Here is a 14,333-nt window from a genome sequence, read left to right on the forward strand (position 1 = left end):
CCAACTAAGCATAAAAGGGCTGCAACGCACTCCTGCCCTTACAACTGCACTGTTTAATTTGAGACAGAAAACAATATCTAAGTGTAACAAACAAGGTAAGGAAAATAAGGGTTTCCTGGATAAAAGCTAGACAATCTCACATTAATGTATTTTAGTTACATGGACATCTGGATGGTTCTTAAAGCAGCTGAAATGTTGTACAACAAACCATTTCCTAAGTTAGTAAATGAAACAACCAAAAAAATAACATGAAACCAAAATAAATGCTGTATTTTCTCTAGCCCTTAAATCTGGCTTGTCTTAACTGTTCCTTGAAAGGAACCTATGGCTTGGAACTAAACACAAGAAGCATCAGACAAAAGCTCTCCCAGCAATGCTGAATGAGGTCAAGTCTGGGCTGAAAAACAGAAGCTATTTTTAAGGTTCTGTCATCACACTCCATCCTAATTTAATGCCAAAACTTATTCTCTGACATTCGTATTTCACCACACAGGCAGAACAGGCCTGACTCTTGACCTCTCCGACCATTCAAAAAGCTGAGGCAGGTTGCTCTTCGTCTCCGAGAACCGAGAGCTTTCTAGCTAGACACTGCAGAATAAAGCTCAAGAAGCCAAGGCAATGTAGACATAAGGTGCTAGCATAAACGTATGTGTATTTGTTTACATTCCTCCAAACTATACCTGGCTACTGGTTCTGGGATGGTCCCTGGGCTAACTGGCACCTGAACTCCCTTTTCCCACTCCTGCCTCCAGGGGTCTGCCAGCACATAGTATTCATCAGGGTTCAGCTGGAAGGAGTCATGTAACTTCATGGCAGTGATCAGGTCCGTTCTGAACACCTGCAAAGAGAGTGACCAAGAGAGAAAAATAGAGACACTGACATTTGATATTTACACTCTATGATTCACAGCTTCAGGGTAACCATGGAGCACAGTGTGTAACAAGGTCACTGTATCAACAATGAACTAACCCAGCCCACTGCAGGACCGATGTTTAGCTTCATTGCAGGGAAAGGGGTGGCTGAGGGTGCAAATACTGACAGAATGACTCCCAGGTAACTCCACTACAAGCCCTGGCACTCCCCCCTGCACTACAGACATAATGCTAAAAGGTGCTACCCGCTTTTACCTCTGTCTTGGCTGCAATAAAAGCTGCAGGAGCTTTTAGTCTTAAAACAGCAGCACAAGGAAGACTCATTTTTGCTCCAAGGTTTTTTGGTTGGTTTTTTGTGGTTTTTTTTAATTATTGGAGCTCTGACTAATCCAAAGACATTCTACAAATTCCCTGTGGTAGAAATCAAGGCGTGACTTTACCATGACCAACCGCAAGAGGAAATTCTAAGGAGATGACTCTTTGTGCAAGTATTTAAAATAATAACCCAAAAGATCAAATAAAATAAGACCCAAACTGGAATTCTGGTGGCAGCTCCCTGTTCAGTACAGGTGCTTGTTATTCAATCAGCTACAGACACCTCCGCATCACAGCTGTAATTTTACCTTGCCTTTGTAAAGGCATCCACCTCTAAAATGAGCAGGATGTTTGGCAAGTTTTGGGTTAGCAGCCATGAACAAGCAGCGATGCTGTCTTCAACAAGCCATAGAATGAAATAAAAAGGGATTCACTCTTGTAGCGGGCATGCTGTGGTACTGTTGTGGCAGCTTCAGCCTGGTTGGCCACTGCCTATCAACACTGCGGAAAGCAAAGGGTGCTATCACAGACATCAGAACTACAAGCCTGCACTTGTTTACGTGTCTTCCAGCTCTCCCCACGCTGCTCTCCCTGTAAGGCAAGGCTGCTGCAGACTACAGCAACTGCACTCACCCCCACAACTACAAATTTTTAACTACTCAATGCCACGTTCAAAAGAAAGGGTTAAAAAGCAACCAGGTGACAGAAAATAAGCACCACCAGGACAAGAAGAAGATAGGTAACGTCTTAAGAGAAGTTTCCCTGCAGACTTCTCAGTTTGTGGTGGACATCCACCCAGACCCACATCGCACAGTTACAAAGGAAAAGACGGATTACCAGGGCTGTGCTCCTACATTCTCTTATTGGGCTGCTAAGGGGGGGGGGGGGGGGAAGTGACACAACCTCCCAGTCCCAAACCACACTGTTTTACATGAGCTCCCACCAACTGTTGCATATGGCTGAGGAAGAACCAGGTCTATACAGAGTGCTAATTAGGCAGGCCTCCCCAGGACAGCAATTTCTGTCATACACTACTCACACACCTGAAATCTCAATAGATTCCCTACGATTTTGGGGAAGTATTTTAGGCAAACAGTGAACCTGATAGTTAATTATACTTCTGAGAATATTTCAAAGCATGATTTGCCTTACCACACTGCACGTCTTGAAACCTCTCCTCCTTCCCAACACACATACATACTACCACACTTCTGTCTCAGTATGTTTCTGTTTCCACTCTGGTTTTGTGACAAAAATAGCATAAAATCATGACATTTTTCTTAACACTTGTCTTGACATGTTCAGAAAAACTGCCAACATTAAAAAATAATGAATAATATTACCATATGAAGGAAAGGGTGAATGCAAGTAATGAAATGTAATGGAATGTTTTAAACAATCCAATTACAAGTCCTGTGAGGCTCCAATCAAGAAATGAAAAATAAGCCACAAAGTAAACTGGCTCACAAAACAAACAAGCGCAGCTGGCCAGGGGATTCTGCACTTCTAAGTGATTTGAATTAAGGCAATCAAACATCAAATGAAAAGAAGACTAAAAATATAAAATGGGACGCAAAACTTGCTCAACGTGAGAGCCAAAGTAACTCAGGCTCTCAGATAAATTTGTCGCAGAAATCCCTCAGAAGCAAAGCTAATGCAGCACCTGACAGCCAAGAAACTCCTTCCCAGGCCAGTGGCCCTGTGACACCATTCTTTCTGCTCTAATTTCTGATTCAATCAGACTGCCTGGAGCAAAGCAGAGCTTACATAAGTGCTGGCTCTCAGAAGCACTGAACACTTCAAAGCTAAAGGGTGAAACCCTGGCCACGCTGAAGTCAATGGGAATTTTGCCACCAACTTCAGTGAGACCAGGATTTCACCCGGGGAGTTCAGCAAGTGTCACTTTTCTGCCAGCACACTTATCATCAGCATAGTGTGCTGTGGTGAGCAGAAACAACGCAAATGGAGGGAGGGAGTGAGAGGGGTAAAAGACTGTGGAACAAAGCTAAAAGAAAGTATATGAGAAGTCCATCCAGGCTGAGAAAACAAGAGAGAACAGCACAAAATTGCAAAGATTCTGACAACAAATGCAAGGAAAGGGAGAGGAAAACACAGAAGCACATAAAAAACAACAAGATTCGTAATTATCTTGGATTATTTCTTGATACCCTTTCATGAGGTTATTCTCAAAACTAAAGGGCTACTTCCAAAGGAGGTACAAAAGGTAACTAAGGAAATCAAGCCTATCACCAGCAAGAATAAATTCAGCAGGGGTCTCCACATTCACAAAAAAAAAAAAAAAAAAAAAAAAAAGTCTTTAACAGCCGACAATCAAAAAAGGCTGGAAACCACCAGTACTAGATGTAGTTCACACTGAACAATGAATGGGATTCTTCTTGTGAAAACTCTTCTCTGGGACTTGGGTATACTGTCATTGGGGAGATTAATAAAGCAAGTTTTTTCTCAACATCAATCACTCACTAATGCATCAGAAACACGTGTATTGGGCAAATATGTTAAATGAAGAAATTCCATCTCCCAAAGCTAACGCTTTCTTTGCAACCTCTACAAAGTCCGCAGTGTAGTATTTGCCTGAAGACAGGCAAGATTCAGCAGGAGTATTTCCAAAGAACTGGATCGCATTTATGTGTTACTAACAATTGATCCATCCTGGAAAGTTCAAAGATTTCTATCTCCCTTGATAAATTTCCTCAAAGCACTACACAAGACAGACCTGTCAGGAAGCAGATTTCTAGTTTGACAAGCACTTTAACAAAGATCACATACCAAGACCCAATACAAACTATGAAATAAATGCACCTAATGTAAATTTTCACTGTTAACAAATCAAGCTACAAATAAACCCTCATGCCTAAAATACTACAAGAAAGACTCAGCAGCTACGTTGAATGGGTGTCAGACTAACAAAATTCACAGATCGAAACTGGTGCTGGCAGTGCCAACAGCTGAACTCCCTAATCTCCTGGTAAGAAGGGGGGGTGAAGGGCAGGTGCCAGCTAAAATGTAGCAAAAAGAAAAGAAAATGTAAATCTGAAGAAATGGATCCATTACCAGAACATGTATACAGCTTTATATTTGATAGATGTAACAAAATGCAAATCAAATTCCAGAAATACCTCAGAAGGTTTTCGATCTTCATGTCTGGAACATGAAGTCCTCCGATGTCGAGATCTGGAATGCTGGGACCAGGTGGACAGACCTAGGATACAGAAATGATCATTTGGAGACACGCTGCCATCTATCAATAAAAGCCTTTACTCTCTCTGCACACCCAAGGTGGCCAACTGAGTTCAGCTGGACTGTATAAGTTAAGTCAAGCCAGAGACAGGCTCCTATGACAAACCTCCAAAAGACTCTTTCAAAATGAGCCAGAAAATAAAAGTTACTCAGTCATAAACTTCTGTGATAGCTATTCTGGTTTTGTTTATAATTTTCTACTGATACATGCATGTATTGGCTGCACTGCACTTAACAGCCTTCACTCAGCATCTGAAGAAAGCTACCTCATAACATCCTTCCCCCTGAGCATCAATAAACCACTTTCTGCAAATTAGTAACTGAACAGGAGGCCCGCGGATCACCTGAGATGTACTCTTTGAAGCTAATGTATTGATGTCCTAAATATCTGTATCGGTTACCCAATTTTTACCAGAGCAAGCCTTTTCAAAATGACACACACTGTCATGCACGCAGTGTAGAGCCCACAAAACAAGTTGTAGTTTCTTCTCCTGAGAAAATCTCTCAGTGTAGTTGTACAATTTTTGTCTGCATAATTATTCATTACATTCCAAACAAATTACACCTTTTTGCCTTGAAACCTTTTGACAGAGTCTCTGTCAGCTTTCAGAAATATTTTAACAGGAGAAAAGGAAAAAGAGAAAGAATCTACACTCCATTGACAAGGTACTGCTTTGACACCACAGTATATTATACCTGTGCAAATCAACGAATTTTAATTCAGTAAGACTTACAGGTACAGCAGGTATTTTCCACTGCCAACTACACAGCGGTAATGAAAAAAAAGCCAATAAGTCCTTATGGGTTGCAGAGATGAAGGACTTGTAGTAAGGCCTATATGATAGGGAAGCTAGGACCTACATGTTGAACTCTGACAGATGAACACAGATTTTGCAACTCTGGGCATTAATTGTCAAAATTGAAGCAAGGTACGCAGCAAACAGCTAGAAATCTTATATTCTGAGGTAAGAACACAGAAAAGATTATTTTAAGCAAATGTTAGTGTTTCAGTATAAAAGCTGGTGATTTGAAAGGTTTTTAAAAAGTCACGGGCACTCTTCCTAAGCCACCCTATTTTACAATTGTATTTTTCTATTTCTCTGAACGGAAAAAAAGGGGGGGGGGGGGGGAAGTGACCAACTGCCATTTACTAATCTGTGTGGAAAGCCAGACTCGAAGATCATTTAGCTACCACTCTATTTAAATGTTCTCTTGAAGACTAGAGAAAAAAAACAAAAGCAGCAGTATAAACTCCTTCTGAGGATCCTATCAGCCCATACCCAAACTCAACCTAAAAAAGTCAGAGGGGAGTAAGTGAAATCACTCAAAAAGTGTCAGATATAGCTAAAATTCAGAACAGAGAAACAGATTTTTCCTGCAATATAACAATACTAACATTTTAACATTCAGAGAGATGTGATTTCTTTAATCAACAGCCTCACTAGAATACATAGACCACACACATACCTACACAGATTAGTATTCCCTTCTCGTGGGTTCTGATATTTTCCATCAGCAAGACATTAATATCTGACCAACTATCTGCCACTGAGGTATTCAGCTAGTTGGACCACTGCACGAGCTAGTCAGACACTTCGAAATCTCTAATTCATTTGTGGGTATGAGTGTTTTGTACACTGTTGGACCTGGGGGAGGGAGCCTGAATACAAGATAAGGAAGTAAGAACAACAAGCTGTATTGGCGAAGTGGTGTTTGATTCCGTGGGTGTAGAGCTGGTGAGTCTGGAGGTTTTAATGCAGTTCTTCCCAAGTAATTCACGCATCTGGCAAAATTAGAGCAGTAGCAGTATGATGCACTTCTGGATCTTTACCCGTGTGCTTTTAATTCAGCTCTGATGACAACTTACCATAAACTGAAGACAAGCAAGCAAGCATATGGCCGCCCTTTTTTTTTTTTTTTTTTTTTTTAATGTAGGTATTAAAAGATGCAGATGCGATTTCCAGGTCTCTCTCATGCCACAGAGAAGCTACAAGGGTGAGAAATACAATAATCCCTACCATATCTTCCATCTCCATTTCTTTACTGTGTCACCTACAGATGCTACACATCAAAACAGTCTTAAATGTGTACTTCTACTTTAGACACAGTCCATGTACACAAGGGTTAGGCCACTGGATTAATTAACTACTCCATGCAACATGAAAGGTCAACTCTTAGCACCAAAACTACAGATCTTCATTTTAAATTGTTTACTATACGAAAGCACACTAAGTAAAATTTCCATGCATAAGGGACAACTCAAACGCAGCCAGCCTTCCTCAGGATATATTATGATGAGTATTTTTTCCATGCCAACTAACTTCCTACAATGAATAAGGGAAAAAATAGTTTCTTACATAGTTCTGCAATAGCTGTTTCCTTGCACATAAAATTGGTGAATACACAGTGAAAACACACCATGTTATTAGTAAGTTACTGAAGAGACTGTTCTATTTTTTTGAGCAGCGTAAACTGACTGTACATAATACTAGAAGAAAAAGGTGGAAGAATTTCTCATGGGACTGAGATTTTACTACCCACTCAGATCTGTAACTGTAGCTAACAGATGACCTTTGGCAAGGGCTTCACTTCAATAGGGAAAACATTTACTCATTGAATAAACAAAACCCAACTATAAGGCATGCATTCACAGATTCAAACAACCACCACCACTTAGACACAGAAGTGCAAAAACTGAAGGAGCCAGCCAAATGATAGTAAAATATCCAGCCCATAACAGTATTAAATTTAACGACTTTTGAAATCTCAAATAAGAGCTTCAACTCTACTTCCATTAAAGTTAATGGCAAAATATCACTGCCTTCAACAGTGCCAAGACCAGGTCACTGTACTACCCAAATCTGCTTTCATTAATAAGCAATCCACCCACTCTGAGTATACCAATAAAAGTGCAAGAGGAAAATAAAGGATGTTATTTGTCTTTTAAGCATTCTTTCCATATTTTCATACTTAATCCAGAAGAGGGATCTCACTGAAGGAAAAAGTTCACAGGTAATTACAGCTACTTCAGTGATTAATGATCTTGATTTTTACGTCTAAATAGACGAAGTAAGAACCATTCCTGGATTATAGAGAAGGAACAATCTACTGTAGTCAAAACAAACACAGGATTCAAAACAGCTCTTCTGTGTTATTGAAGCACATGAACCTAAGTTATTTTAGAAAGATTCCAGACACTTTTCAACAAAATTATGCTCTTGCGTTAAGTATCCAAAATGACTATTGTTCATCAACAGTTTTCCAAATACTAGCCTTAGTCACAAACTGGATTAGGATCACCAAGACTAGAAAAATAACTAAAGATCAAGACAAAGTTAAACCCAGTTTTGGTAAAATAAAAAAACACAAGGGAAGTCTGCATCACTGGGATTTGGAAGATGTAGAACTTTTGTAAGATAATATTATATACCTCATGGGAGAAATGAGTTCTACAGCAGATGGAAAATTAATGAGATGTTAAGAGAGCCCACACTACCAAAAGCCATGTGAATAACAGTGAATATGAAGAATACACAACTCCAAAGGATGAAGCTAAACAAACACATTCAAAACATGCATCACTATCATCATTTGATATCAGAGATAAAAGGTGTATTATTAAGTGCCTATCCTGCTACATGATTGTGCAAGTTAAGGATGAACATAGTAGCCTAGCCAGCTAGCATCATCACTCCAGGAGATACACCAAGACCATTCTGATTCTTTTATAGTTAGGATCCTTTCAGGTTGCCTAGGTGTTCATGTCTTTTAAAAGGTTTTCACCACTGAGAACAATGGGAGGAGGATCGTACTCTTACTACATGTCTCAGTTTTCCCTTTGCATTTATCCACTTAGAGACAAAAAGCAAGAAGAAATCCCAAACCACTAACGAGGTGTAATTCACAGCAAGAGAGACAAAGCTCTAGCACACTACTGGTGCTGGAAAGGTGACTTCTAAGACTTGAGCAGGAAAACTTTCTGTTCCCCTAGGCTATTATATACACCTTACACTGTAAATATAGTGGTTTTATAATACCGCTACAGGGTGTATATAACACATACACCTCCTGATCATAAAAGAAAGCAATCAAGGAGTGTGAATTCTTTTTCTGTATTTGTGAAGAACACACACTTCTCAAAAGGAAAAACATAATCAATTTTAACTGTATCAATTTATTAAATGATCTGTCAAGAATATGTTTTGATTCCAAAAAAGCCCAACAAAACAGAAAATTCGTCAGGACCAATAAAGCAATTCAAGCCCTCAGGAAATTTCACCCCACAACTAATATACTACTCAGCATGAGCAGAAAAGGCTCAGCTATTATGTATCATGCACAAGGCTGTTGTAACGCCACCTGCAAGGCACCCAGCTGTGTCCCTGGAGAACTACCTGCTGCTACAGCCTCTGAACACTTCAAAGCCTCAGATCACCAGGCATCTGAAAGCATTTCTCCCACCGTAAACACACTCCCGCTACACCACTACACCAGGCAGCACAACAGAGCAAAACATCCCTGACGTGGATGTATGTCTAGCTGTCACTTCTGCTTAACACTGGCATTTCCAGATGCCTATACTGTTCCTGAACTCACTCTGAGACCAACTAGGTGCTGCTGCCAACACTCTGTCAGAAAGATCTGCAGCCTGAAGAGAAAACATAGATGTTCAGTCTCCCCATTTAGTGCCTGGCCCACAACCCTTTACAGTAAGGCTTCGTGTCACTTAGACATAACTCCATGTCTAGAACCAAATTCCAGCACAGAGAAAACAGAAGCAGACTATTCTAAGGGCAGTTTTCCATTATGTTAGGTACAGAAAGAGCTGTCTGTGCAGAACTCTCCAAGCCTTATCACAGAGAAAGCAGCATGTATGCAAACACAACCTACAACATCATTTCACACTGCCAAATTCCCCTTCTTGTGTTTCTGTTGCTGGAGGATTCGCCCATCTATCTTCCTTATCTTTATATAATAGTGTATTATTATACAATAATCTCGTTCAAGATCAAAACAGAAAAAGCAACAGCCTTTTATCTCGTCAACACCGATCCTACTAAAAATTTAGTGTCATTTGACAACTACCCAATTGCAGCTGCTGAACAATGCATGGATCCATATGATCTCTGCAGCGCTTTACAACGTTGCACAATTGCTCAGTATCTGACACACATAATGAACAGTCTTTGCAGCTCCCTGCCACAGCAGCTCAATACAAGTTCCCTCCTATCATCCCTTTGCTCAGCAGCATACATTGGAGTTTTATAATCTCAAAGAACACACACATAGCCATGCATAGGCACATGTCACTCATTCTAACAGTGAGGAACTCCTAGACTCCATCTTACTTTTTAATCACAAGACTCAAGAGCCACTCTAGCTCCCTAGCTCCGAGGCCTCCCACTGTAGCCAATGTTTTACCATAACAGCATACAAAGCTTTAGCACAAGTTTAATACAGGTTATCAAAGTCAATTTAAGCACCTCCCAAACTAGCATTCAGAGGTTGGTAACATGATGCTGTCAGGCCTTAAAGCTCCAGTGGAGTTAGGTGTACTCAGTATTAGCAGTCTTGTAAAGAAAAACGTGCCTCTCCAAAAACAACAGTGATGATTATGGGATGTCCCCTTCCTCAGATGCGATATCCTATCAGCCCTGGTAAGTCTTTCAAATCACTCTGGAAGAGTGCTCAAAAGCGTAACAACTTCACCAAAAGTCACCCTGCCCCAGTGAGCCTAACCTTCAGGTAAGATGCTACTTCTGACCATCTGTCATCACTCCAAATGCCACAACCCTTTTTCAAAAGCATAGTAGTTACCACTAAACTTGCTGCTTTGCCCAAATTCTAGCACTGTAACTACATTACATTCTGTTGTTTAATCACCATCCCTCACCTACCAGCCAGTTCAACTGAAAACCGAAAAATATTCTTCACTTCCTTTTCATAAAATGCTGCACAGTATTACGCGCGCTGCTAAGTAATTGCCACATTTCAGGCCAGCGGCGGCTGCAATTCTGTGGTAAATGACGTACACACCTAAGGTTATATACTCGGCAATCTTTGTGAAGGCACTCTGGGATCCACCTCAAACATAACAGGAATCCACTGGGATGAAAAGCCCTTTCTAAATCTAAGATCCCCGTCATTCAGTCAGAGCGATGGATATTGGCAAAATATGTTTAACTTTAAAATAACATTTGTTTAGCAAAGATAGAATAAGGGTCCATCTAAATTACAGAACTATATTCCATTATCCATAAGTATTAAATCTTTCATTTCTCGGAACTGATGCAAAACCTTGTAAATCTTAGAAGTGTTTTTCATCTGCAAGTGTCTTCAGTTCTTCTCTCAGACACTCTGCATGTAGGATTATGATGAATTGATAACCCCTCCAAGAATAAATGAAGAGGCATCATGGGAGCAAGTAAAGTGTGAAGAAGATCATGCTCTGAATTCCTTGCTCATGGAAAACAGTGACCAAACTCTCTTTGACATCAAGGAGGACCTGGATTTCACCCAAGCTCCCTACAATACAACTGTCTGAGCTTCAGATCTTGCCTCAAACACAATCTGCCCACATGTCCAAGCAATTTGTGCAAAAGGAATGCCCTGAAGCTATAAATGGAAACTACTCCACTGCACAACTTTATCTCACCAGGAAACAAAGCACGTGGAATATGCAGCACAAACCACCTTTGCAGATTTACAGACCAAGGAGGCTAAAAAGTAAGGTCAAACACTGAGCAGGAAAAATGAAATGGCTTCAGTATTTAACATTTAATTAGAGTAAGACCTGGAATCATAAAGAGAAGGAGTTTTTGCAATGGAGGAGCAAGCTAAAATACAATGTAACAAAAATTGCTTAAAAACTATCAAAGTCCTAGCCAGCCATGCAGATAACAAGGCCATAGATGAGTTTGAAGTAAACTTTACTAATTTACTTAACACAGGTTTTGAAGAAGATGGCATATACATCACAAGGCTTTTAGGATGGGCCTGGCTAATATTAATACCTATTATAGCTGCTGTAATACATTATCCGGAAAGGGACAGAAACTAACAAGCTGCCAGATAACAAAAAAAGGATTACTTTCAGGTGCCAATAATCTTAAACCCTTCCCCAAGCCTCTCCCAATACCATTCCTCTGTATTTAGACAAAAGTTCAAAATCCGGAACTATGCCTGCAGCCATTTTTCATTCAATTATATTTCACGGATAGAATGTTCAAAAGTGACCTATAATTTCAGAAAATGAAATCTCTGAGAACACATTCAGATATCCAGGGACTAACTGCAGAACTGCTGTGCACAACTTCCACTGACACCTCTTGCTCAGTGCTTCAAATACGCTGTCTTGGCCCCATGTCTAAATGAGGATTTAGAACTCTGATTTTAAGGGGACACAGCTTAACAATTTTCAGTAGTTAGGTTGAAGGACATAAACACTTTTGGGGGCCTGAAGTCTGCACTTAGCTTTTGGGAAAGAATCAAGTCAGAGGGCAAAACAGAAGTGATGAGAAAAGCAAAGGTTCTGTCTTCACGCTGCAAGGCTTTAAAATACTGCAAATAATACATAACCACCCACACTAAATACCTTACATAAGTCAGTAAATACATGTATGTTCTCTAGGACTGCAGCTACATTGTTATGCGTTATTCTGTTCCATCTTTCACCCCTAAGTGAAAACGATTCTCCCTTCTTTCATCTCACAAAAGAAGAGGCACCTTTCTCTTCCTCTGGAGAGCTACAGATATGCTTGTATCTTCAGTATAATACATTTTCAGTGCTTGGGGTATGAGGTTTGTTTTTCTATCACCTTGTGACTACCAAGGAAACTGATTCAGTTCAGTGATCTAATGGAAAACAATCTTTGTATGTTCATATATTTTTTTAGATAAATTCCATTATTAGTAGCATCATTATAATTACCTTATTAATATGCAGGTTCCTGAGTTCAATAAAATAAAATGTGTATTTCTTCACGCCAAAATATTTTCCAGGTGGCACTAGTCTACACGCTGGAGTCTACCCCAGACAAGCTTCATCATTCAGGTTACTCCAACAACATTTATCCAGTGACACTCATGATGAATCTGAGATGCCTGATCACACAGTCTACTAAGGCACCGTATGACAACCTCAGAACTGAAGAAACCCAACAGTTGGAGGCCCAATCCTCACCTTGTGAGATGAGGGAAAGCAGTGCTGAGCTCTAAGCTGAAGGGCTATTGAGTTCAGTATGATGGGAATGCACGAAGTGCACTGGAGGGTCAAGAGGTGCCACTGACTGAAGGGAAGCAGATGTTTGGCAATAGGATTCCAACTAAGTGTTGATTAAAATTTCAACTTTTCAATTAGAAGACAGCTGTTTGAAGTGCTCAGAATAGTCTATTTAATTGTTTTCTGCCTCTGGAAACTCTGAGAAGGAAAAATAGCTAGCGAAAAACTTAAAGCCTTCAACACAAAGCCCAGAAATTCAAAGAAATTTTTACCTTTTTTTTTTTTTTTAAGGCAACAAAATTTGCTTACCCTTCTAACACTAGTATCAGTACAGTGATTCGGAGATACTACTGACAAAGTGATAATACAGAAATTAATAGTAAGAGTAATCAGCAATTCTACTAAAGACAAGAAAAGATTAAATGAAGGTGAAACCTGTACGGGGAGACCCTTGACATTCAAACACAGTTGCAAAGAAGTACTGATATCTCCTGTAACAGGACAGGTGGAGAGAAAGGGCCTGAGCACCAGACATTGTTCTCAGGGGTGAGTGAATGACAAAAAGCCTTGGAGATACTGACCATTCCTTAAATGCTATCTCAGTTTCTGATTACTAACCCTTGATCTTTTTGAACACGTGTATAACAACAGCATGAATATGCAGGAACCTGTACCTGAATTTGCCCAGTAACTTCACAAGGGGCAAAAAACATAATCAAGTCAAGAAAAAAAAAGTGTAATGAAAGGGAAGTGGTATGTATTTCAAACAATACTTGAAAATACTTTACAAATTTCACTGCCTTTTGCCATGTAAATTATTCAACAAATAGTTATTCATATTCATTAGACTTTAAAATAGAGAGATCTTAAAAGGACAAGAGTTTGGGGTTTTTTTCCTAACTCATTTCCTTAGATCTTGATCTATGGAACAGATGAAAATACATTTTTGGGGGAAAACATAATTCAGTAAGTCGACAGCTCTATTCCAGATAGTTATGTATCAAATGACATTACAAACAAGCATTATAATCAGCAACAGATCAGTCAATTGTATCTATTTCAGAACTTCAATTCCAAGATTATCTGCCTCATATTTTATTCGGTAAAGCCTGTAACACAAGGCACATGAAGGGATCAGAGTAAAAAAAAAAAAAAAAAAAGAACCACCAGATAGGAGAGTGAAAATAAACACTATTATCAAAAAGAAACACTATTATATAAAGCTGCTAAGGAATGAAAAAAGGGTAAAGCAAAATTCTAGTGAAAGAAATCACATTTGCTGCTACTTCTCTATTTTACAAGTAAAAACACATCTTTGTTTTGGGGAAGTACACGTCACGTTTGAGGAGATACATCGACTTAAATTTTTATAACCCCAAGTAAACTTCTAACCAAGAAAAACCTGGTCTGATTCACGATTTTTTTCTTCCAAAATCCCCCAACTGCAGGTAGCTCTCCAAAAACAAACCAAATCCCATACCTCTTTAGTAAGATTTTGCTCAAACCTTATTTGGACTAACTCCTAATCAGCTTGCTAGTTCTCACCTCCTCCAATCCCTCTACCACTCCTTCATTTCAGCAATAATTTGCCTAAGGTTGTTTTAAGGCGCAGATTTGGCCATACCTGAGCAGACTCCCATGCAGCACAGCTACACCTAAAAACACAT

At 39.7% G+C, this 14,333-nt stretch overlaps 1 protein-coding gene across 13 annotated transcripts in view; it reads right to left on the reverse strand.

Moving 5' to 3' along the window:
* The window catches only part of JADE1 (jade family PHD finger 1), a 164,990-nt gene that overhangs the window by 20,346 nt on the left and 130,311 nt on the right, over positions 1–14,333 (reverse strand). For 7 of the 13 annotated variants that reach the window (XM_069792361.1, XM_069792778.1, XM_069792449.1 and 4 more), the window contains 2 exons: positions 4,325–4,407; positions 681–838 (listed from right to left, as the gene is read on the reverse strand). In XM_069792361.1, coding sequence (XP_069648462.1) covers positions 681–838; positions 4,325–4,407 — 241 coding nt within the window. The remainder of the gene's footprint in view (positions 1–680; positions 839–4,324; positions 4,408–14,333) is intronic. The other 6 variants (XM_069793178.1, XM_069793116.1, XM_069792949.1 and 3 more) reach the window with 1 other exon arrangement.

Source organism: Haliaeetus albicilla, chromosome 1, assembly GCF_947461875.1.
Source record: "Haliaeetus albicilla chromosome 1, bHalAlb1.1, whole genome shotgun sequence".
Classification (NCBI taxonomy): domain Eukaryota; kingdom Metazoa; phylum Chordata; class Aves; order Accipitriformes; family Accipitridae; genus Haliaeetus; species Haliaeetus albicilla.